Source organism: Erinaceus europaeus, chromosome 2, assembly GCF_950295315.1.
Source record: "Erinaceus europaeus chromosome 2, mEriEur2.1, whole genome shotgun sequence".
In the NCBI taxonomy this organism is placed as follows: Eukaryota; Metazoa; Chordata; class Mammalia; order Eulipotyphla; family Erinaceidae; genus Erinaceus; species Erinaceus europaeus.
This window is the reverse complement of record NC_080163.1, coordinates 121,274,966-121,300,116: the sequence shown is the minus strand read 5'-3', so window position 1 is coordinate 121,300,116 and position 25,151 is coordinate 121,274,966. Positions and strand designations below refer to the sequence as shown.

The 25,151-nt window shown below is 52.9% G+C and overlaps 1 protein-coding gene across 7 annotated transcripts in view; it reads left to right on the top strand.

Annotated features, from left to right (window-relative positions):
• Window positions 1-25,151, top strand: part of GSE1 (Gse1 coiled-coil protein) — a 392,245-nt gene that overhangs the window by 112,536 nt on the left and 254,558 nt on the right. For all 7 annotated transcript variants that reach the window (XM_060185063.1, XM_060185067.1, XM_060185066.1 and 4 more), the window contains one exon: window positions 19,222-19,405. In XM_060185063.1, coding sequence (XP_060041046.1) covers window positions 19,222-19,405 — 184 coding nt within the window. The remainder of the gene's footprint in view (window positions 1-19,221; window positions 19,406-25,151) is intronic.

Genomic DNA, 25,151 nt, shown 5'->3' with positions numbered 1-25,151 from the left:
CCTGGTAGGAGGGTCTGAGTCTTCTTTGTCCTTATTCTCCCCTTTCCTGCTAACCCCACCTCCTAGTGCCCAGCACTGACGCCAGGCCATGGTTCATCTAGCTGACCCTCAGACAGGCTCTGGGATCCCCCTCAGACAGGCTCTGGGATCCCCCTCAGATGCTCCTAGTATCCCTCCAATGCTGACCTCACTGTGCTGCTCCCAGTTGCCAGACCACTTGCTTAGGCACTTGTGTCCAACTCGGCTTAGGTCACAGGACAGCAGGGCCTGGGGGGACAGTTGAGCTGAGCTGGTCTGGGTGGAGTGCACCCTGGGAGGGAAGCAGGCCTGGAGGTGTCTTTCTTTGGCTGCAGGAAGAGCCGGCCGAGCCAGATAAAGGCCCAGCGGGGGCCGGAGGGAGGCCTATTCCCAACAAAGGAAGCCTGCAGAGGCCTTTTCTCTCCGCCCAAACACTCCAAACGCCTTTCCTGCTTCCCTGCAGTCTGGCGGGCTCTTCAGAAGGGGTGGGGGTGGGATGGGGGTGTTAACTGCAGTGCAAACAGAGTGGGAGGTGCCTCTGCTTTCCCCCAGTAGCCCAGAAGCAGATGCATTTATTTAAATGAAAGCAAGCAAGCAAGCAAGCAAGCAAGCAAGCAAGAGAAAGAAAGAAAGAAAGAAAGAAAGAAAGAAAGAAAGAAAGAAAGAAAGAAAGAAAGAAAGAAAGGGAAAGCTTGTGTTCTAGAATATTATTTCTTGAAGGGCTAGCTCTTTTTTCTGGACCCTGCAGGATGTGTGCTGTGCTGTGCTGTGCTGTGCTAGGGAGGGAATTAGAGAGAGTCTTTGGGCCTGGGCCCACCTCCCATCACCACCAACCCCCCACCCCACCCCCATTTATGAGCTGCCCCACCACCCTGGAGCCTCTGTTCACTGGATAAATGGGGAGCCCTCCAGGCCTCCCCACCACACCCTGGCTCTATCAAGGGAGCCAAGTCAGTCAGAGACACCCTGTGGCCCACTGAGCCCCAGGAACCCAGGGCACCTCCTATTCTTGTCTGTCAAGTGGGCATCACACTGCCAGCTTCTGAGGCTTGCAGACCATCCAAGTTCCTCAGTTTGGGGCTTGGCTCCCTGGGTCCCCCTAGGCAATGTTGGAGCCAAGAGGCAGGTGAGGATCTGGACCTTAGGACAGGGGTGAACTAGGGCATCCCTGGCCCCTCAGACTTGGAGACCGGGAGCCTCTAGCAAGGCCCAGGCTGCAGGTAATGAGTCCCAGGGTGCCGCGGGGTGCCGCAGGGTGCCGAGAGAGGGCAGGACAAGGTTGGCTGGTGCCAAGGCTCATTAAGCGCTGCCGCTCCGATGGGGGTTCTCGGGAGCCAGCCGCTGCCTTGGTTCAGTTATTAAAGGCTCCGCACAAGGTAAACACCGGGAGCTTCCTTTCAAAGCTGCACCTGCTAATTAGAGGGCAAGGAACTCATTAAAACTGTAACTCTGGGGACAGCCTGCCAGCCAGGCTGGGGAGGGAAGGCCAGGGGAGGCGATAGGTTGGTGCATCCCCACGCCCCCTCCTGCATCTCCCTTAGGGGAGAACTCCAGTCCAGCCCTGCCAGGTACCCCATACCCATGCCCCCTCCCCAGTCTCAGCAGGGACACATGAGACAGAAAGGCAAGGGATGACAGCTGCAAAGACACATTTTTTTTTAAACACCAGATATGAGCCCACCCACCCCCAGCTGTCCAGATTCGAATCCCAGAACCTGTATGTTTGTGACCTTGAATGACACAAGAGACATAGCAGACATGGTAAAGTTAATGACCTTGAGGTGAACATTGATCTCAGAAAATGATGGGGGGGCCCAATGTCATCGTAGGTCCTTATAAGAGGGGCGTGGGGTGACACAGAGAGGACTGAGCTTTGTGGTCTGAGATCTGAGGTGGTGGGATGAGATGGGGAACACCTTCCCTCAGGAGTGTAGGGCTTACAGGTACTGGACAAGGACACAGCGGAGTTCCCCTGGATTCTGTCCAAGGAAATGGCTCTGTACCTTAAGAGACCCTAGGGGGTGTCGGTAGTACACCAACCCAGGAACCTGAGGGTCACTAATGTGACTTGAGGGCAACCACAGGGCACTCAGACACTTGCTCAGTAACAGGCACTCCCCTACCCCAGGGTGGCCAGCCCAGCCCCAGCTCTGGAGGTTGGTAATGTCTGTCTCTGCTAGATCAGGGGCCAAGAGGGCAGATGTGGACCCCTGTCTGTTTGCTACTTGATTTTCCACGCGATTGAAATGGTTCAGGATTATTTGTATGTGGCGTCAGGGAATCAGCCTGGTACTTTGTGCACACACAGCCTGCTGAGCAGCCTTACTAGCCCAGTTCTTCAGGTGTGTGTGTGTGTGTCTGTGTGTGTGTGTGTGTGTGTGTGTGTGTGTGTGTGTGTAATGGTGAGGAGACACCACAGCACTGCTCCACTATCCATAGAGCTGTCCATGGTGCTCTCATGTGATACTGGTATTTGAACCCAGGATCTCACGCATGGTAAGGTGTGCTCTACATGGTGAGCTGTTGCCCAGCTCTTTGACTAATTCCTTCATAAAGAGCTATTTATTAGCTTACTAATGAGAGGAAGAGAGAAAACTAGCGCATTGCTCTGACACATGTGATGACAGGGACCCAACTCAAGACCATTTCTTTCTTGTCTGATAAAGACAGAACAAAATAGGGAGGGAAAGAGGGGGAGAGAAGAAAGACACCTGCATGGGCAGGGATAGATAGAATAATGTTTATGCAAACAGACTCCCATGCCTGAGACTCCAAAGTCCCAGGTTCAGTCCCCTGCACCACCATAAACCAGAGCTGAGCAGTGCTCTGGTAAAAAAAAAAAAAAAAAAAAAGACACCTGCAGCACTGAAGCCTTCTCTCTGCAGGTAGAGACTGGCACAGCTCAATCATGGGTTCTCCCACAGGTATGCCGCCACCACCCAGTTCCTGTAATTAATTGTTTAATTAATTACTATCAGACTGTAAGTCTGTACCCTCTCAGAGACCACTCCTGCCCTTCAGGACCAGATGGGAGACCTGGGTGGTAGACCTGACCAGTAAGTCTGGGGCTGGCAAGGTAAAGTGGGGCTTTCTGGTCTCCTGTAAAAGTGGAGGTGCGGGTTAGCCCAACAAGGCTGTGGGCAGGGATTTCTTTGGTCCATCAGCTGGGAGCTGGAGAGACCAAATTTGTGCCCTGCTGTGTGTACCTGGGAGAGACATCTAACCTCTCTGAGCTCAGGTTTTCCCCTCTGGAAGCTGGGAGACACGACTGACAGGTGTCTAGAGATCAGCCCAGCTACTGCAGGAAATGTGTGTATGGGGTGGGGAGTGGGGGTGGGGGGAGGGGAGCACAGGATGCCCTGGGTATGTGGATGCCTGAAGCACTTCAGAGCTTGTTTCCTCCCTAGGATGTCCAGGTGGAGGCTGGGCCCCTCAGTCACATTTGTGACAGTGGATCTTGTGACTGCTTCTTGCCTCTGGGCGTCAGTGTGTGTCCCTCCTCTGGGCATCTATATCCTGGACCAGCAGTTCTGAGGTGGCCCAGGGGACAGCCTCTCAGTCATGTACCACCAGCAGGGCAGCTGCAGTCCTGACTCCAGTCTAAGAGTGTAAAAATGCCCACTGCCCACGGTGGTTGCCAGGACATGTAGGTGTCTAGGCTCATAGGTCCCATTTCTTCCTTCCTTGTCACCATATGCCAGGGAACCCCTTCCTCAGAGCGCACTCTGTGAGTTTTGCTTCCCAGCTCAGGATCCCACCAGCAACTCAGAAACATGACTGTGGGCCCCACTTTCACAGGGTAGCAGGGGCTCAGAGAGGTGAAGGGGCCTGCCCAGGGTCACAACAGTCACACAGTTCTGCTGGGCTCCAATGCAGCTCTTTTCCTTCCTTCTTTCCTTCCTTCCTTCCTTCCTTCCTTCCTTCCTTCCTCCTCCTCTTCCTCCTTCCTTCCTTTTAATTAAATTAAATTAAATTAATTTGGATAGAGATAGAGAAAAATTGAGAGAAGGGGAGGTAGAAAGGGAGAGAGGAAGACACTTGTAGTACTATTGCACTGCTTGTGAAGCATCCTCACCTAAAGGTAGGCTGGAACTAGGGGCTTGAACCCCAGTCCTGGTATATGGTGATGTGTGCCACCACCCACTGCCTCTCCCTCAGTCTTTCTCTCTCTCTCTCTCTCTCCTTCCTTCCTCCTTCCCTCCTTTCCTTCTTTCCTTCAGTCTTGATCTCTTTCTCTTTCTGCCATCAGGGTTTTTTTCTTTGGGGTGTCACACATGCATGATCTTTCCTTTTTAAGCAGAAGGTAGGACACCGAGAAGAAAGGAAAACTACTACTGCATTCCTTTATCATTTGCCCACAATCCTTCCCAGGTCCTCTTTCCCTTCCTTCCTTCCTTCCTTCCTTCCTTCCTTCCTTCCTTCCTTCCTTCCTTCCTTAAGACTTTTATCTTATTTTTTAAATTTTATTAGTGATTTAATATTGGTTTACAAAATTACATATCAACACAGTTCCCACCACCAGAGTTCTGAATCCCCAGTCCCTCCATCACAAGCCACAGAAATTCTCTCAAGGTTGCAGACATGAGTTAACAGTCATCTCTACAACTATCTGTCTACATTTGTACATAATTGCCCCCTTTTTCTTCCAGGTCCCATCCTCTCTGTCCCTTCAAGCCACACATCACCCTATGACTACATCCAAATGTCCTTCCCCAGGGGCTCTTTTCTGGCCTCAATAGTCTCCTCCTGTGCAGGGTCTGGATGGCTTCATGCCCCAGCTCTCCTTCCCTGCCCTCCCTCCCACATCTGCCCTGGTGTCCAGTTTATTCCTAGAAGCCAAATCCTAGCTAAAGCAATCAGCCCCATCTATGAAGGGGGCGGGGAGGGACACACCCATGTGGGACTCCTTGGCTGGGGCTGAGGGACCCTTCCCTGGACCTCCCCTCCTTGCAGCCCATCAGCCCCATTACACACACACACACACACACACACACACACACACACACACACCACCCCCATGCAACAGCAGAGCCCACCCACACAACTGGCCAAATGCCAGGAGCTGACCTAATCCTGGGAGGCCACTACCAATGCTGGGGAGTGGGGGGTGATCTCTGCAGGGGGCTCAGCTTGCAGAATTGGGAGGTGCAAAGAGCAGGCCTGGGGCACACAGGCCTCACTGTCTCCATATTGTTTCTGAGGGAGGAGAGCAGGCAAGTTCAATCCACTTTTTTAATAAACGAGGCCTTTGATCAGCCAACATGAGTAATTAGCAGGGAGCCAGGGATCTGGCACCTCGGCCGCCTGGCAGCCTGGCAGCCTGGCAGCCGCAGGAGGTGAGCGCCTTCTGGAAGGGGCAGGGAGGCTGTATCTGGGGGTGAGGAGGGAACAGAGTCATATACCCCATATCTGTGGGTGTCTGACCCACTTCTCCCCCCACCCCAGTGACCTGGGCAGGCTACTCCCACTGGAACTCAGCCCCACTTGAAGACTGGGGGCATTCAGCCTTCTTTCCCCCAATGTGATATCATTGGAGGAGCACTTTCTGGTGGCTCTGATTCTCATCTGGAATGTCACCCCCCCACCTCCACTCCCAAGACATTCATGGAGGCTTCATAGTCACAGGAAAAGGTTTCCTTTGTTTTTTTAATTCTTTTATGTTGCACCTGAGAGTTAGGTCAGACCCATATGTATATATGCCACTGAGTGGCCTCCAAGGCCTATTTATTTACTTCACTTTTTGTCTTTGCTGGGATTATTCATTTTTTTGAGAGAGAGGAGAGAGAGAGAGAGAGAGAGAGAGAGAGAGAAGGCAGCATAGTACCAAAGCTTCCCCCGGTGCAGTGGAGCGTGGACTTAAACCCAGTCATACCCATGGCAAAGCAGGTGCACTACTCAGGTGGGCTGGTTTGTTCTTACTTATTTGATTTCTGAAAGTGAGTAAGCAGGGAGCAAGAGATAGAGAGAGGAGAGACAGAGAGATCACAGCACCACTCCATCATCCATGGAGTTTCCCCTTTGTTGTCCCTCGTTTCATCATGTGGTGCTTGGGATTGAACCCAGGTAAACCGTCTCCTGGTTCAAAGGTGTACCACCTTTGGAGCATCATTTCCACCAGATTAGAGACTGTTATTTCATGTTCCTCCTCACACATTCATCTCAAAGTCCCCTCTTGCGATCTGAGAATCTGTCCCACCACCATGCCTGGGACCCCCTAGACCTCACTTCCACCCAGAAAGGCTTTGGGGATTTTACCCCTTTATCTCCACCATCCCTACCTGCTGTCCTGAATAACCCTCTCCCCATGTGACATTTTAGAGACAAGGTTGATAGGTCACCCTGGCAGTTTTCCCCTTCCAAGGCACAGTTCTACCCTGGTCAAAAACCCAGAGGGTGACAGCAAAAGCAGTAACTGCCCATATCAGACAGGAGGGGAGAGACAGGGCCACATCTGCTGGGAACCCAGAGACCAAAGAAAGAAGATGGCTTGGAGACAACTTACTGTTCCCCTCACGGGTACAGCTTTAGAGCCCCCAGCTTGCCCTCCCTGCTGACCCAGGGGCTATAAGAGGCAGCTCAAGTGCTGAGGTGAAGCAGGCACACAGACTTGCCCTGAGTGAGGTTCTTGCGGAAGTCTCAAGGCTTTCTGGTGGCACCGTTCACCCTTCTCTTGCTGTGTTCTCACTCCACGGTTGCTCAGGCTCTTTGAACCTTTGTTCCTCTCTTGGATTATTCACTCAATAAGCCTTAGGAAGCCTGGCTCTAGGCCAGGAGGGTGACCTGGGTTTGCTCCAGAGTCTCTTGAGTCTGAGCCTCAGCCCATTGGGCCAGAGACTGTGCACTGCGTGCAGTGAGGGCAGCCTAGAGATCAGGACAGGGATCCAGCACCAGGTCAGACCACCCACAGTCCCAGGAGCTTGAGCAAAGACGGGGCCACACAATCCCACGTGCACTCAGCGTGCACACATGCTTGCACAGTACACACCCTTGCACATGGCCCCACAAAGGCTGCACCTGTGGTTCTTGTGTGCTGTGCAGATAGGTTCATATGCTCACACTTCCCTTCTTTCCACCTGAGACTAGGGCCCACTGGGAAGGTCTCTGGGCCTTCTCTCACCTTTGTCAGAAGCCAGAATAAACCCACTCAGCTGGCTCCATTCGTCCTCAGCACCCCTCAGCTGCCTGTAAAGGTAGTTTTTCTTTCTTCTTTTTTTTTCTTACTTCTATTTTCAAAAAAAAAAATTATCTCCACCAAGGTTATTGCTGTGGCTTTGTGCCTGCTTGCATGACAAGTTGACTGCTCCTGGTAGACATTTTTCCTAGACTTATTATTTTTTAATTTGATAGATAGAAATTGAGAAGGGAGGGGGAGACGGAGAGGGAGAGAGACAGAAACACCTGCAGCACTTGCTTTGTCACTCATGAAGTTTCCTCCCTGCCCCTAGAGGTAGAGATAGGGACTTGAACCCAGGTCACTATACACTGTAACCTGTGTGCTCAACCTGTGTGCCACCACCCCCACCCCCAAATTGGGGCTTTTCTGTTTCAGAGGAGCCCAAAGAAATCGGTGTCAAAACAGAAGGGCAGGTCAGGGTGGGCCTTTAGTCCTGGAGCCTCCTGCTTCCAGGCACACACTTCCCTAACTCTCCCCCTACCTCTAGGATTCTCCCCTCCCTAATATTTTATTTATTTATTATAGAAAGGAGGAGAGAGAGGAAGAATCAAATATCACTCTGGTACATGTGTTGCCAGGGATTGAACTCAGAACCTCATGCTTCAGAGTCCAGTGCTTTATCCACTCTTCTGTCTCTCTCCCTCTCTCTTCCCCTGGAGTCACAGGTTTTTGACCACTTCAGAAGGGCCTATTTTTGTTATCAGTTCCCAGCATTCCCCTTGCATCTGCTTCCCCTCTAAGGAGCCACTGTGTGTTTTAAATGCTTCCCCTCCTTTGTGCAGCTAGGGTACAGAGGAGAGGAACTCAAAGATCCATCCCCATGTGAGGGCAGCTCGAAGGGATGGTTTGGATGGAGGTCGATAGCATTGGCTGCCAGGGTCCTTAGACACCTGCATCTCCAGGTGCAGAATAGAGCTTGTGCTCCAGGGCAGTGCCCACCTGTCCTCACTGCCTTGGCCTTTAGTGTACACCCTACGAGTGACAGGACCTGCCATTCGGCCTGGGAGGAGGCTTGACAGGCTGGGACCTGCACTGCTGCCTTTGAAGGGCTCTGGCACATAAATCAAATGACTTTAAACAATTCCTGACAAGGTCACCACCCTTGGAGCCATAAAACCAGCTGGGCTTTACTGAGCTGCGCCTGTGGGCAGGGCCCATGTGACTCGGCTCTGATTTCCTCCCAGGACCATTTTATGGGCCAGGTAGCTGGGGCCAGAGAGGGCCAGTCACGTCCTGCAGCCACACAAGCTCTGGGGATAGAGGCAAGGAGAGATCTCATGGGCAGGGCTGTGTCCGGCGGGATAACCCTGGTGCTGCGGCCTGAGAGATAGTGCTGCAGACCAGCACTCAGCCACTCACGAATCACTGGCACAGCTGGCTGGCCCGGGGCATCTGATGGATATGTGAATGTATGAATGTTTGCCTGTATTTTAGACAGAGACAGAGAGGCAGAGAGAGTGGAAAGAGACCAGAGCACCAAAGCTTTCTTCGGTGCATTGAGGGCCAGGCTCAAGCCTGGGTCACATACATAGACAAGCAGCACATCATCCAGGTGAGCTATTTCCTCAGCCCTCAGGGGTATCCAAACCCAGCCTTGGGCAGGTGTAGGAGGCACTAGGCTCCAAGACCTCATGGGGCCAGGGAGGGAAGCAGCCTTTTTGGGACTCTTAACCATTTTCATGTCTGGGAGATGATGGCAAAAGTGACACCGACAGTGTGTTGTTCTCAGGTTTAAGTGAATTAAAATATGTGGAAAGTACTTAAACCGTGCTGAGCACAGAGCAGATGCAGTTCTGCGTTCATCACGACTTTATTGCCTATGTGCTCACACTTCTCGCATGCACTGAGCTGTGTTGTTCCCCCAGCCCCCTCCACCAGTGAGAGGAGCTCTGTCACCACATCTGCAAGCATGCAGTTCTTTCTGGAATTTCTGTGTGCAAACCCCAGGAGTTCCGGCTTCTGGTGTCAGCTTCAAGTCCATGTCCTCCAGATGACAAGCTCACTTGGGGACTGTCTAAGGGCTCTCTCAGCCTCTGCCTGGGTCTGCAGGGTACCCCGGCCATGCCAGCACTGCCCAGCACTGGTAGGCCAGGGCCCTTGCTGTGTGTCCTTTGCAGCCAACAGGGGAGCCAGAGAGCAGTGATCAGCCAAACTGTTCTGCCCGCCCATGGGTGCTAGCCTCCCACTCACCTCCCTCTCCCCCTCACCTTGGCACTGTGGGTCCCTACCATGTGACCACTGAGCAGATGTGACACCCTGTGAGTCTGTTGACCGTGGCTGTCATCGTGTTTCCATGAGCCTGTGACAGGAACCCTGGCCTGGCGTTAATTTACTTTATGGCCACTGCACCCAATGTGTGTTTTTAAAGGGTATAATTTCTATCAGCTTCAATTAGAGCTATTTTTATTTTTGTCACCCTGAAGAATTTCCCTGCATTTAAGCTGCCATTTTTCACTGTAATACCCTTGGCAAGGGCTGGGGGAGAAAAAAAAAAAGAATTAATAGCCAAGTGATCACTTAGCTGATGTAGTGTCAATGCTGATAGACTGACTGCTCCATCAAGGAGCCATGGTGCCTCCCCCAGGGAACTGTGCCCAGCTCACCTGCAGCCAGTGCAGCTCCTGGGGAGGCCAGGGCCAAGACAAGCTCCTGGCACCTGGACCCAAGTCCTTGGGATCAATCTCTGTGGCCAGTTTGGTGCACCAGGGTGGCGGGGGGTTCTTTCTGTCTTCCCAGTGTGTGGCATTGAGCAGGTTGTACATTAGGACAGGAAACTCCCCATCAGGATTGCCTGTTACAGACAAACAAGGAAGAGAGACCAGAGCACTATCCATCTCTGGAATATGGTGCTGCTGGGACTTGAACTTGGGGCCTCTGGGATCTTAGGCATGCAAATCCCGAGCTCTAATGCTGAGTTATCTCCCTGATCCTGTCATGGTTACAGTTGATAGGTCACCCAGCCTCCCCATTTTGGAAGGCAGGGCATCAGAAGAGGGGGTGCTGGAGAGCGGTTGGGGAAAGGGGTCCTATAAGTATGTCCTATAAGTACCTGGTCTGGGGGCTGTGAATCCATGAATAAGGTTGCAGATGCTGAGTGGGGGGGTTGGTTAGCAAGTAAAGCTAGGCACAGACTCTGAAGGCAGGAGGAGGAAGCAGGGATGGTGCAAGGGGGGAAGGTGAGCTGGAGGGAGGCAGAGAGGGCAGGTAGAGCTTCAGGGAAAACCAGCTTCCCACCCCCAAGCCAGCACCAGGATTGCTCCTGTGGCTGAGCCATGAACCACTGCCCCACCATCAGAAGGGACTGCACACACAGGCTGCTTGCTCTTCAGGCACTGGAAGCCTTTTGTCCTTTAACAGGAGCCACATGCCAGGGGAATCTCCAGGGGAAAATGCCAGTCTTAAGGGCTAGCACACTGCCTGTGTGCATGACATACTTGAAATGATACAACTATGGCAATGGGGGGGGGGTTTGGCTGGCTCGTGGCTGCATATGCTTCTGCATGGCCACAGTGGTGGCACAGGACATGGAACTTCTGGCAGCAGCTAAACTGAACAGGACAAAAAAGCAGCAGGCACGTCAGTGTCATTCACTTGTGGCCTCATGCTATGGTTCCCTTGAATGGTACTGTTAGGAGAAGATGAATCAAGGGTTCAGGGGATTGTTCTGGGTATTGTTTATAAATGCATATGAAACTCTGGGTGCCTTAATGGAAGAGTTAATATGAAAACCAAAACTGAAATCACCTCTCTCCTTAATTCAGAATCTCCCAAGCACTTGTTTCACTCCAGATGAGAGTGAGAGTTTTTACAGGTTCCCATGAGGCCCTCTCAGAATGTGACGGTGTTGCTTTCCTGGCTCATCTTCAGCCATTCTGTCCCCCTGACTGCTCCTCAAACATACCATGTGCACTCCTGCCTCAGGGGCACTGTGCTCACTGTTCCCTCTCTCTGGAGCACCTTTCCCCAGATATTTCTCCCTATGGCAAACTCCTTGTTTCTTAAATTCTTTGAACTAATGTCCCCTTTTCAGTGGATTAATGGATGGATGAATGGATGGTGGATGGATGCACGGATGGATGGATGATGGATGATGGATGCATAATTGGAATTATGGATCTATAGGTAGGTGGATGACTGGATGGTTAATGAATAGATAGATGGGTGGATGGATGGATGGATGGATGAATGGATGGATGATGGGCAGGTGAGTGGATGGATGGATGGATGGATGGATTGATTGGTGGATGATGGTTGAATGGATGGCAAATAGATGATGGATGAATGGCTGGGTGGGTGGATGGCTAGATGGATGGGTGGTGGGTGGGTGGATGGAGAGGCAGCTGAATGCATGCATGGCTGCTAGGATAGCCAGGTATTTGGGGTGAGGCATGGCAGAAATGTGAGAAGCTAGAGCATGCCAAATCATGTGGCCCTTGCATTCCAAGTGGAGGGGTCAAAACCTTGATAAGGACTTTATGAAAATGCTTATGGGATAAATGTGTTTGGCATGATTTCTCAACTCCAGGCATGGTGCTGGCCAGAGGAGAACCAGGAGGGTGGCCTCTGTCCACTTCCTGTCCTCCTACCTCAGTTTCCCTCACTCTGAGAAGACTTGGCTATATACCCTTGTCTGGGCTCCCTGGAAAGACTACAAGAGTGGGTTCTGCACATGCACTTTACAGATTATAGGAGCAGAGGTAGGACTGCTCGTGTCCTCTTGGGTGGCCGTACTGGTTGTTGGTTGTCACCCAGCCAGGCTTGAAACACAGGGCAAAACCGGTTTCTTTTCTCCAGTCCTAGACTTTGTATCCATTCAGGCTCCTGTAGGCTATGAGATGCCCTCCCTGCAGCCCCCAGAAAGTGAGAACCCCATGGAGGGGACTCAGTGGGGGAAAAGCCAGGCTGTGGCCCCTCTTCCCCACTCAGCAACCCCCCTCCACCTCCCACAGCCGGCGCGCCCTTAATTGCCATCACAGATGTGGAAGCCACCAGACTCTCCCGCACCATCGGCTGTGTCGCACGAGCTTAATTAGTCCCTGATTACTCATTTGCTGGGTGCTGTGTGTATTCCATATCTAATAACTTTCCAATTACACCCAGCCTGCGCCGCGCGTGTAATAACCCCCGAGTTGCCTGCTTATTGGGGCTTCAGCACTCAGCCAATCCATCTCCCCAGGCCCAGGGCCTAGGTGATAGGTAGGCCACCGTGTCTGGAGCACCTGGAGCACGGTGCCCATGTGCTATTACAGGGTGTTTACTGGGAATCAGGGGCTTAAACTAAAATATGAGTTTGGGGCCCAGATGCACTAGGAAACCAGCCAGAGTCTCTAGCTCTCTATCCCTGGGGGTGGCTCTAGAGGGGACCAGAATGGGGGCAGTCAGGGCTGGGTTCACCTGGGTCCCTTTCTTTTCTCTCTGGTCCTGTGACCTGCTGGTCCCTGGCAGAGGATCCCATTGCCCGGTTACCAGACAGCCTCAGCAGTCCCTACTGGTCTCCGAGCTGAGTGCGAAACTTCATGATGGGGGGGGGTCTCACCCCCTGAGACTGCTCTGCCACCTCTGCTTGATTTATCCATCCTGGGGCACAAGGCAGATGACACTGTGTCCTCTGGGCTGTGGGGTGGCCTGTTTCCCTGTCCCCTCTCCTGCCGTACTGCACCCAGCAGGAAGGTGCATCAGATGGGCAGGTGCTTGCACACAGTGTGTCCCTGGGGCTAGCCTTCTCCACCCATTTTCTGGGTGTGGACTGAGGCAGAGCAGCCAACTCCCCAGGCCACAGCTCTGGACATGGCTTCCCCCTGTGTTCAGCATCATCTGCAGGGATGCCTCTCCAGCTGATCAGAGAGAGAGATGTGCAGGAGAGCATAGGGGCATAGGCCTGGATCCTGACTCCCATGACTTCAGGAGCCCCTGGGCTGCCTCAGGATGCCAGGCCAGTAGAAAGTTAATTCTTGCTACCCAGTGTGCAGTCTCCCCCCAGGAATACCCCCTCCCAGCCTCAGGGTGCTCAGGCCACTACTCTCTAAGCCTCCCCTTGCTGACCTCCCTGCTCACCTACTGTGTGGCAGGCTCTCCAACAGCAATGACATGCTTAACCCTCCCTTGTCCTTGGGGCGGAAAGCACTTGCTGTGTCATCAATTCTGCTCTGCAGAAAGAGAAACTGAGATCTACCATGCAGATGCCACTTTGCCAGGACCTCCCAGCTTGGGGGGAGCTGCCTGGACACAAAGCGTCCAGCCAGTCTCTGGAGGGAAGGTGAAACACTTTCGGGAACAGCCACCAGCCTGAGCCAAGAAGCTGCTGGAGAAAGGTCCCTGGAGTCTCCAAGCTACCTATCCTTCTGACTAGAACCCACTTTGTTTTATGAGATGCCTACTTTCCCTACTGTGACATGGACAGGTCCCAGGAACATGGTGCTGAGTGAAAGCAGCAGACACAAAGTGCTGGGTGTGGTGGGAACTGGCCAAAGCAGAGTCTGGGAGATTGCTCAGCATGCAGAGCACATGTTTTATGGGTAAGGTTCTGTGTTCAAGCTCCAGCACCATATGGGAGCACTGTGAACAGCACCAATGGAGACATCATGGTGGAACAGTGCTGTGATCTCTCCCCCCTTCTCCGCCAGTGTGTGGTGGTGGTGATGGTGGTGGTGGTGTTGGGGTGTGTGTGTGTGTGTGTGTGTGTGTGTGTGTGTGCGCGCGCGCGCGCCAGGGAAGTCACTCAGTCATATTGTGAATGTGTAAGTAAGGCCCTCAGTTTATTCCCCAGCACTACTTAGGAAGGGAGGAAGGCAGGAGGGAATGAAGAAGGAAGGAGAGGAGAAAGGAAGGAAGGAGAGAAGTAACCTATCCAGAGTTGGCCAGTCTCTAGACAAAGGCAGTGGTTTTGTGGTTGCTGGGGCCAGGGAAGGAGGGGCCAGGGAATGAGGACAGGTCTCTTCCTGGGGCTGTGAACTTGCTTGAACCATTTGTGAATTCTAGCTCCAAAGTGCTTTGAAAAGCAATAGAGCAGGGGGATCTCTTGACTCGGGTCATGGGGGTGAGTCTCAAGAGCAAAGTATTAATACAATGAATAAAATTAGGGATTGACCACACAACTAAGCAGCCTCCTTTGCGGGGGACAGACTCTGGAACCGACCTCCAACTCTTCTTCCAGTTCGGTCACTGAATTTACTGGAGTCCTTTTTCTCCAGAAGCTCAGCAGTTTCAGGGTTGGGAGGGCTTTTAATTCTCTCTTCTATGACAGGAATGACAGAAAAATCAAAGAAACAATAGCATTTATCCCATTGTCTGTAAGGCCATGTGATTGGCTCTGAGCCCCCAGAGATGGGACAATATGTGTCCCAGCCCGTCATAACCACACTCTAAGTGAAGACAGAGTAGGAGCTGGGAACTCTGGGGCTCTGGTGGGGTGAAAGAACAATGGAAATGTTGGCTCCAGAACCTGCTTCTTATTAGTTGGGAATTGTCATAAATTTGGCCTTTGAACGTGCAGAAAGGCAGCTCTCTGCCTCCTTTTGATGTTCGGGCCAAGAACCCGAGCCCCACCGGGGCCAAGAAAGATATGAGGTCATCCACATTCACATTTGGCAGGAGGGTAGTGTGTCCCTGTGACCCAGCCTGGAGCCCTGCTAGCCAATCCCAAGAAAAGACACAAACTTCTTCCACTTCTGTTCGAGTTAAGGCAGGGTGGGTAGACTGCCTGCCCCCAGTGTTTCAGATACACAGAGTGTCTGGTCTACGTGTGATGCTAGGGGATTCCAGGTTACATCCACTGCTGCATGGCAATTGATTGCTAAGCTAGCACCTTACATTGTAGACACCAGGCATCCTCTTCTCAGGGGCCACAGGCTGGAAGATTGGGCATGGGCAGGGATATGGTCTCAGTTGGAGCCTGACTAAAGAGGAAGGGCCTATATCTGTGTTCATACAGGTAGAGGGGAGGGGCAGAATTTGATGTGCACATCTTTGGTTCACTTGCATCCCCACATGGGACATGGAAGTGCTGGGTCAGAGGGCTGCCTAATCGCTAACATTGGAGGAGCTACCTGGCTGTTCTTTGACATCCTCCCCCCTACTTTGCACTCCCACTGGCAGTGTCTGTGGGGTGTGCAGTGATCCTGTGTCTTTCTGCAACCATTGCACTCTCCATTGCAGATGGCTCCTCAAGTTCTCTTGAAAAAGAGAAACATCAGCTGAAGGAAGAAGAGATTTGATCTCCCCAGCTGACTCCCTGCTGTGTTGGGGGGGGGGGGCTACCCCCTTCTCACTCACCCCATACCTTGTGTGGGGTTTGTCATCTTGGCCTTCACATTTGAATATCTTATTTCTCCTATTTCTCATTTCCCCATTTCAAAGCCTGTTGCCCTTGAAGAGCTGTTCAGATTCCACCTACTCCAGAAAGTCCACCTGAATTTCATACAGACCTTGAGGATATCTCTTATTATCAAATTTGTTTTTGCTTCACATCTGCATCAACTTCTTCCTTGTGAGTCGCTCCTGTCATTTCTTGCTTCCTAATTAAAAGTCAAGTTCTGACTCTAAGCAGTCTATGCTGTGCATGAGGACCTGGGTTTGAATCCCTGGCATCACAGAGAAACACTGTACACAAGAGAAAAACTTCATGAGCAGTGGCAGTGAAGCAGTGCTGTGGTGTTCCCCCTCTGCTCTTTCCTTTTTAAAAAAAAAAATTATTATCTTTATTTATTTATTTATTGGATAGAGACCGTCAGAAATCAAGAGGGAAGGGAGAGAAAGAGAGGGTAGGAGACAGAGAGACACCTGTGGCACTGCTTCACCACTTGTGAAGTTTTCCCTCTGCAGGTGGGGACTGGGAGCTCGAACCTGGGTCCTTGCACATTGTAACGTGTGCTCAACCAGGTGCACCACCGCTCAGCCCTGCTCTTTCCTTTTCCCTTTCTGTTTCTCTCTGATATTAGGAGGAAAAAAATAAAGAAGAAAAGCAGTTCACAAAGAGCAGTGAAATTGCACAGGCACCAAGTCCCCATGGCAAAAACAAAACCAGGTCTCCCAGTTGCTCCTTAATAGTTCCAACTTCTTCCACCTAACTCAACAAGACAAACACAGACTCAAAGTGAAAGGATGGAAAACTATCATACAAGCTAATGGACCCCCCCCCAAAAAAAAAGGGCAAGAACAGCTATTCTTATATCTGACACAATAGACTTCAAAATAAATAAAGTAATAAAAGTCGCAACTTCTTAGGTTCAAAGGGCACCACTCACTTTGTAGGCTGACAGGCTACTTTAGGTTTTTGATGGAGACAGGACTTTTGTGGGGATTAATCGGCGCAAATCATTAGGCTAGCTAAATATAGAATGTGTTCAGGAAGGGCCCTCCCACCTATGGCTCACCTGTCCCCATCCTCAGTGAGACCCTGGGGCCCAAGCTCCAGGAGGTAACACAGGGTCCAGGTGCTCCCTTGTCTCTGTTCTGTCAGCCAATGGACAGGAGTTCAGGATAGGGACAGAGGTGACATGCTGACACTGCCTAGTGTGACCACGTGCCACCCTGTCTGGATGAGTCATTCCACAACTAATAGTGGATATGGCAGGTCAGCACTTGGTTGAGTTTCCCCAAGAGGATTAAGGCAAGGACAGGAAAGGAGCTGAAATCCGGAAGGATGAAAGGCACGACTGAGGGTCTTACTGAGCCCGCCTGCTCTGAGTCAGCTAGCTAGAATGAGTAGCTGAGTGGATGAATGGATGGATGGATGAACATAGTGTGGCCTAGGGTGTCACCTCCTCCTGGCTCCAGCCTAAGCTGCCAGCATGCTTGTGGAATTTGTGGGGCTGCCATCTGGCCAGTGTCCCCATATGGATCCCATACATTTCAGCCTCCTGGAACAGTCAGTAAATTTCTGTCTTTTGCCTGCAGGCAGGAGAGGCTGACTTCCACTGGTGGAATTTGGAGCCATTCATCACCTAAGGCACTGGGGCTTTAGAGCATTGATCCCTTTAAAAAAAAATGAGAGCAGCCATGCTCACTCTGGCAAGCAGGAATGGGGGTCACTGATCCCCGCTGTCAATCTCCAGGCCCTGACCCTATGTGCAGGAGCCCAGCTTATAGCCTCTCCCACACAAGGCCTGCCTTCTTAGTGGGAGGGCAGAGCCCAAGACCTGGAACCCACTGACCTAGGCTTTTGCTGCCTCCACCTCCTGCCACCCTCTCAGAGGCTCAGTTTCCCCAGCCATGCAAAGGGGGCAGGGGTGGATAACAGGAGAGATGAAGTTACAGAAACAGCAAGTAGAGAGATCAGGTGGTAACATACCTAGTTGATTACACAGGTTACCATCCGAAAAGATCCAAATTCAAGCCCCTGATCGCCATATGCAGGGGGAAGCTTCATACATGGTAAAGCAGTGCTGCAAGTGTGTCTTTCTTTCTCTTTCCCTCTCTGTCTCCCCCTTTCCTCTCAATTTCTCTGCCTCTGTTTAAAAAAAAAAATCAATAGAAGTGGTATATTTGTTGTGCAGGCACTAAGCCCCAGTAATAACCATGGCTTAAAAAAATTAAAAAACAAATAAAAAACTAGCAAGTGGAATGTGGTTGAGGGGTGAGTGGGAGTGGTGTGCTTAGTGCGGGTTGAGTTTCATTTGGGAAGATGAGTGAGTTCTGAGAATGGGTGGTGGGGAATATTGGACAGTAGTGACACTGAGTGACAGGCTTAGAAATGGTCAAGGTGGTCAGTTTTTATGTTGTACTTGTTGAACTACAATAGGAAAAAAGGCAAGGGCCCAAGGGGTGGCTTGGTAGACCAAACATGTGCAAGAGGCCCCAGGTTTGAGCCCTGACACCACATGGAGAGCCATAAACAGCACTAGAGGGGCTGGGTGGTGGCACACCTGGTTGAGTGTACATGCTACAGTGCACAAGGACCCAGGTTCAAGTCCCCAGTCCCCACCTGTAGGGGGAAGCTCCATGAGTGGTGAAGCAGTGCTGCAGGTGTCTCTGTCTCTCTCCCCCTCTGTTACCCACTTCCCTCTCCATTTCTGACTTTATCTATAAATAAAGATTAAAAAAAAAACAGCACTAGGGGGAGCTCCATGAATGGTGGAGTGATGCTACAGTGTCTCTCCTCTTTCCTTTATTCTCTCTTCTTCTCCCTCTTTATCTATAAAGAAATATATGAGAATACTCAAGACTGGAGGCAACTCAATCCCAATAGTATCTAGTCCTGCACACACACACACAAAAATGCAAAAGCAGCATGGGAGGGAGTGGTGTGTGTGACTGCCCCACATGTGGGCACAGCAGGGCAGGTGAGTGTTGCAGTGACTAACTAGCAGTGGTGCTTTCCACCATGCAGGCAGAGCTCAGGGCAGGGCTGCCCTGGGGTCGGCAGAATCTGTGCCATCTGTGTCCTGGTCTTTTAGCTGAGGTGTTTCAGTTCTGCCCATGAACCTGTTCCCAGTGAGCCCTTGGGTGTACTTGGCATTGCCCCACAGAGGTGCCCTGAGGCTGGACTGCAGTTTTGTCACTGGTGGACACGGGGTGGGGTGGGGAAGAGGTGGGTACATTGTCCTTGGGGGCCTAGGGAGGCAGCATGGGTGGTGCAGCTCACCATTGAAGGAGGCCTTGGAAACATCTGTGTCAGGAAGCTAGAGGAGAGACCCAGCAGGCAGTGGCCACGGAGGGGGGGTTGCACCTGCAGGAAGTGGCCCACCCGTTCCTGGGGGTGAACCCCCCCATTTAAACCTGGTACCTGACTGCTCTCTTGTTCTAGCTTTCTGATACTGTTGCTGCCCCCCTCTGCCAGGCTCCTCCTCTTAGCTGGGTCTGGGCTCAGATGACTTACGTAACCATGCGGCCTGTGGGGGTCCCAAGCATGGTTTACTGTGCGTGGAACCTCCTGTGCTGTTTCTGCCAGGGACCAGCCTTACTGAGGCCTTGATCTTTGAAAGAAAGAAGGGGTGCCCAGCAAACTTAGTCCCCCCACCCACCCACCTACTCTTGGGCTCCCATGGGCAGATATAGCCATGACTCACCATGTCCCTGCTCTGTCATTCCAGGTCACCTCTGCGTCTCTTGAGACATCCACGGCAGCCATGCACCCTCCCACCCGAGAGCCTGAGCCTCGGCCGGGTGTCCCCACAGAGAGCCTGAGCAGAGGTACCAGAATGGCCCAGGAGCCAGGGCCAGCACGTGGTCAGCAGAGTGGCCTAGACAGGCCCACAGCAGACCTCCCAGCCACAGGTAGGATCTACTGTTTCATGGGTCAGTGTGCTAGGGTGGGGAGGGGGTTCCAAGGTCAAGTTCTTTGGTGTGACTGTTCCATTTGCCCGGAAGCTGTAGCGTTTTGTCCTCAAGTGGTTCCCACCACTCCACAAGACCCCCATCCTGCAAGTGTGTTTTTCCAGACATTCCCCCTTTGCTCACCATGTGCTGGCTGGATTCTGGGCTTTGGGCTGTGAACTGGGCACTCCTGGACTCTCTGTGTCTCTTGGGCCAAGGGTGGATGTCTGCAATGGGGGAGGAAGGGGGGCAGCCAGACCTGTGTGTGGAACCTCAGACTTTTGTCACAGGGCCTGTGGATCATGGGCTGGAGTCAGCAAGCGGCTCTCCCATTGGCCCTTTGGCTGGACTTGGGGCTGTGGGGACACCAGTGTCCTAACATGGGGACGGTCCTGGATTAGCTCTTTGGGCCCTATTTCTGCCAACAAGGTGCCTCAAAGTGGAGTCCTGTGTCTTGCCTCTGCATCATCCACCATCAACTGCCCTGTACAGTCCTATCTGGGCAAGAGGCCCCAAGGAGCTGGCCTGCTCACCCTACGCCTGAGGCCTCCATGGGAGCATGTTCTCCAGGGCAGGCCCCAAACTGTCTCTTTCTCCCTGTGATGGGGTCTTTTTTTTAAAATTTATTTCTTTATTGGGGAATTAATGTTTTACATTCAACAGTAAATACAATAGTTTGTACATGCATAACATTCCCCAGTGATGGGGTCTTTGTAAGGGACCTGAGTGAGTTCTGGGCTGGGGATGGACCCGTCAACCAGACACTTCCAATAGACAAGGGTCACTCCCCACTTCTGGGGGCTTCCCGGGCCCTGGCAGTTGCACAGGTAGGTGGTGTAAATCCCCCAGCTCATTTAGAACTTGTATAAATGTGTTCCTCTGCTCTGTGCCTTAGTTTTCCCACCTCCTAGTAACGTGGCCTCAAGGTGCCTGTTCCCCAGGCAGGTATAGTGAGGGCAGAGTCTGGGCAGCTCCAGGACCCAGTTGCCCTCAGGGACTCACGGTGGTGCAGTACTTGCACTGATGTCACTAGTCATTGTTGTCACCCAGACACCTTAGTGTGGGAACCTGCCAAAGAGTCATCCTGCGCCCCCCCACACACACCAGCTGCACACACCAAGCTGGACTCTGGGTGCCTAGGTCAGCACAGGAGCTCAGGCTCCCTCTGCCAGCTGTTCTCAGAAGGTTAGGCCTAGCACTGGGATTGGTGGTGGAGGTGCAGCCAGAGGCCCAGTGGGAGCATCCTCAGATCCTGTCTGTTCAGGCAGCCACCTCTGCTGCCTCACAGCCTGACAGTGACGAATGTGGTTATACACCTGCCACCTCTTGTGCCATTAGACCAGCTGTGTACTCCCAGGCAGGGGGGGGGGAGGGCAGTTTACTCAACACAGGGACACATGGGGACAAACAAGAAACACACAGGAGCAGACAGGCAGGGAAAAAAGTGGGTATAGACAAAGGCAGGGAACTTGTGAGGACAGATATCATACAAGGTCAGAGGCACCAACACATGAACACACATAGATGCACACATACAGGGACCCCAAGTCCTCTTACATGCACACATAAACACACTAGACACACGCAGATCTCTTAGACACACACATGCATATAAGGTCCTGGCCTACCCTCCCCCATTGTACCCTTGCCTCTCCTGCCCTCCTTATCCCTGTAGTGGGGTCACTCACCCTGGTTTTGCCTGGATGGGGGACCCCAACACTCACAGGGAAGCTGTCCTTTGAGAATCAGTAAAAAAACAGGAGTCCAGTGGAGAATTGGGGGTCCTAGGGGCTGAACTTCAGGACCCACATTGGATTCTTGGAGCTGGGCCTGCTGGCAGGTATAACTAACTGTAAGCTGAGCTTCCTGCAGTGCCACCTCCCTGCCCTTTGAGTGACTGCTTGTTGGGTGTGATCAGGGTGTCATTTTTTCATGTGTGCATCCACACTGCTGGCTTCACTCAAATTGCCTCTTTGCATCTGAAAGCCACCCTCTTGTGCCCCCCCACCTCCTCTAGTCAATCCCTGCAGGGTGCCAAGCACAAAGCCTGCACACAGGACTGTGGTCTGGCAACCAGCCGGGTGGCCCCTAGAAGTCCTGGCCCAGTCTGGCCTTTGTTTCTGCTGGGCAGATGAGCTGGGCCAGCCAGGTCTGGGCCTCCCTGCCAGCGGGCGGGGCTGCTCCTGGGCTTGGCGCAGGCTGGGAAACCGTTGGCAGGCCTGGCCCTGGGCGGCAGGTGCTGGGAGCTCTGCCTCTGACTGGTGGCCCTGGAAGAGAACCTGGCTCCTTTGCCAGGCGGCAGCTACTCCCAGGGCCTAAGGTGTTCAGTCTGGTCACTTCTCCAGCCGTGTAGAGCGCCCACCCACCTGGACATTGACGGAAAGGAGCTTTCCTACAGCATAAGCACCCCCTGCCCCCATTCTATCTAGCTCCCTTCCCTCCAGCATCTGCTTCCTTTCCAGCCTGCCAGTATCTGTCTTCCTGTAGCCTGGAGCACAGCGCTGGCAGGTTGGGGCAGGAGAGAGAACCCAGCCTTGGACCCCAGGGAGGTTCTCAGCTTGTGAGTACATCTCTCTCCAGGAGGCTCTTTAATTAGCAGAGGAGCCTGCTCTGGTCTGGCAGCCACACCTCTGCTCTCTCCCTTTCTGTTCTGCTTCCCAAAAGCTGATTGTGTCCTCTGTCCCTCTAGCTAAGAGTGTGACTATGACTGGTAAGCTGATTTAGATTGTCTTCTAATATATATATGCCAGGTGGTACATCCATTGAGCACACATTACAAAGCACAAGGACCCAGGTTCAAGCCCCCAGTCCCCACTTGGGGGGGGGGGAAGGTTCATGAACTGTGGAGGAGTACTACAGGTACTACCTCCCTTCTGTCTGTCTGTCTCCAGGGCTATTGCTGGGGCTCAGTGCCTGTACTATGAATCCACTGCTCCTGGAGGCCATTTTTTCCATTTTATTGCCCTTATTGATATTAAATAGGACAGAGAAGTTGAGATAGGAGGGGAAGACAGACACCTGCAGACCTGCTTCACTGCTTGTGAAGCAACCCCCCTGCAAGTGGTGAGCCGGAGCTCAAACTGGGATTCTTACACCGGTTCTTGTGCTTTGCACCATATGTGCTTAACACACTGCACTACCGCCTGGCCCCCTCTCAATTTCTCTCTCTGTTCCCCCTCACCTCGATTTTTCTCTGTTTTCTATTTAATAAAACAAGTAATAAATGAAATGTTTTTAAAAGTATCTATAGATATTATAAGAGAGAGTGAGCCACGACATTACTCTGGCACATACAATGCTGGGGATCAAACTTGAGATCTCATGCTTGTAAAACCAGTCTTTTCCCCACTGTACCACCTCCAGAGCTGCTGATCTGGATTTTCACAAAGTGAAAGGGGAGGAGTTTCACTTGGAAGATTTAATAACCCATGGGCTCAAATGCAGTTCATAGCAGCAAAAGGACAAAGGAAGGGCTTTGTACCTGGCAACAGTTCTTCTGTGTGGGTCCATCAGCTTGCCTCAAATTTAATTCTCTTCCAAGTCAGCCTGAGCAACATTTCTGGTGGAAAGAAGAGCTTAGCAGGTAGAGCACAGGCCTTGCTTGTGTGGTGCTCTAGGTTCATTCCCTGGCACAGCATATGCTGGAACAGAGCTCTCTCCCTCTCTCTCTCTCTCTCTCTCTCTCCCATAAAATAACTATGCAAGGGTCCAGAAGGTGGCTCACTCAGATTTGAGCTCCTGGCCTTGTGCTCAGGTGGTGTCCTGGTTCTGGCCGGGGTCCTGCCCTCACCAATATCTGTGCATGGCCTCTGATGCATCTGTGATGCCTTGTGCAGTGGGTGCCACACAGAGCTTGCAGGATGGCTGGATGGCACATGGGGTGGAATGTGCCTGGTGGAGGTGGGTGCCCTGCAGTGCCCCCTGCAAGCAAACCTGGAGACTCAGTCTCTGGCAGAGAGCAGTCATGCCTTGGCCCCTGCCTGCCCCTGCGGTCATGGTGCTGAGGTGGAGCCAGTCCAGTTTCCCTCCCTCAGCATCTCCCTGTGCCGCAGGCCAGGCTGCCTGCCAGGCTCCACCCCCCCACCCCCCACCCCCACCCCACCCCGCATACACACACCCTGACAGACAGGTCAAGTAGCTTTCCAGCTCAGCAGCTCCTAGCCCGTGGCTCAGGTGTCTGTGCGTGCATACTGGCACGTATGTGTTTGTGTGTTGAGTGTGAGCCTGTGTGTGTGTGTGTGTGTGTGTGTGTGTGTGTGCACCCACAGTCCCCTTGGGTGAGCAGGGCTTCAGGCCAGGGCAGCTCACTCGCAGACAGTGGCTCTGGCAGCTGGCCAGCCTGCCTTAGGAGGTGTGGGGGCACAGAAGAGACACATCTACCCTGACTTCCTTGGAGTCTGGGGGGAGGGGAGTGAGCCCTGAGAACAGCTATCAGGACCCTGAGTCCCTCTCTGGCTCCAGGGGGGACAGTGGTGGCACCACACCCTCTCTGGCAGATGCTGAGGGACCATTCTGGGACCCCTGCCCACTCTGTAGACAGTTTTGGGTTCTCATCCCCACACTGTCCTCAGCACTGTGTGACCCAGCCCGTCTTCCTGACCTCTCTGGGCAGCCTAAGCTATGAGGAGGAGTTGGGTCAAGACTTGAGGCCTGGCATGGCTGTGGGAGCTGTCAGCACCCCATCAGGGGCCCCATCATCACTTCTGTCCTCCGTCTAGGCACACAGGCTCTGGTGTCGCCTCCTGGACCACCCACAGCTTGACTTGGCCTCTTGCCCCACCTACTCCTCTCAGGCCCCTGACTGTGCAGGCAAGACCCATCTGTCCCTGCCCAGGCCCAGGGGCTCAGAAATGGCTAGAGAGCCCCTTCAGGTGCCATAAGTGAGAGTTTCTGCACCGATGCCCTGGACAGCGCCAGGGCTGAGGAGTGGTTCTGCTGCTCCAACCAACAAGCTTCCAGGCAGACATGACACAGCTGGTGTGGAGTCCCACACTCTGACCCAGCCTTCCCACCCAGCACAGGGGCAGCTGGCCAGAGTGCCTGAGTCACAGGGGCTGCTGCCCTCCTGCTGCTCCAGCTCCCTTTCTTCACCTGCCTCCCAGGTCTCCACTCTTCCAGGTGGTGAGAAGGGAAGGAAGGTGTGAGACAGTGAGTGCCTGCATTGGCCCTATTTGCAGGCCAAGGCTCAGAGGGGCAGGTTTAGTACCTGCCCCAGGAACCAACTCTGCACTCTGGGTCAGGCCCCACCCCCCACCCCCTATCCACACCTCCTTGCGTCTGAGCAGCTGACTCCCAAATCTTGGGGAGGGGGAGTCTCAGCTGCTATTACTGGCCAGCCCTCACCATAGAGATAGGGTACCCTCTGCTGCCCCTCTCTTTCCCTACCTTCCAGTAAGTAGGGAACAGTCTCAGAACCTTGCAGGCAGGTCTGTGCCCCTTCTGGCCTCAGTTTCCACATCTGTACAGTGGGGTTAGGGTTAGGCTTAGGCTATTTTGAATGCTTTGCTGCTGTGTCTCCCAACTCCCCTCTGCTTCACCAGACCAGGCTGGGTGACCAAGGTGGCTGGGTAGGCCCTGCTGGCCAGCTCCTCGCCCCTGATGGCAAGCTGGGCACAGACAGAGCCTGTGACCTGGCAATGTGGGGTGGCGGCCTGCTCCTGCCCACCCACCCGCGTGTGGTCCTGGTGGAGGCCACGTGAACACTGCC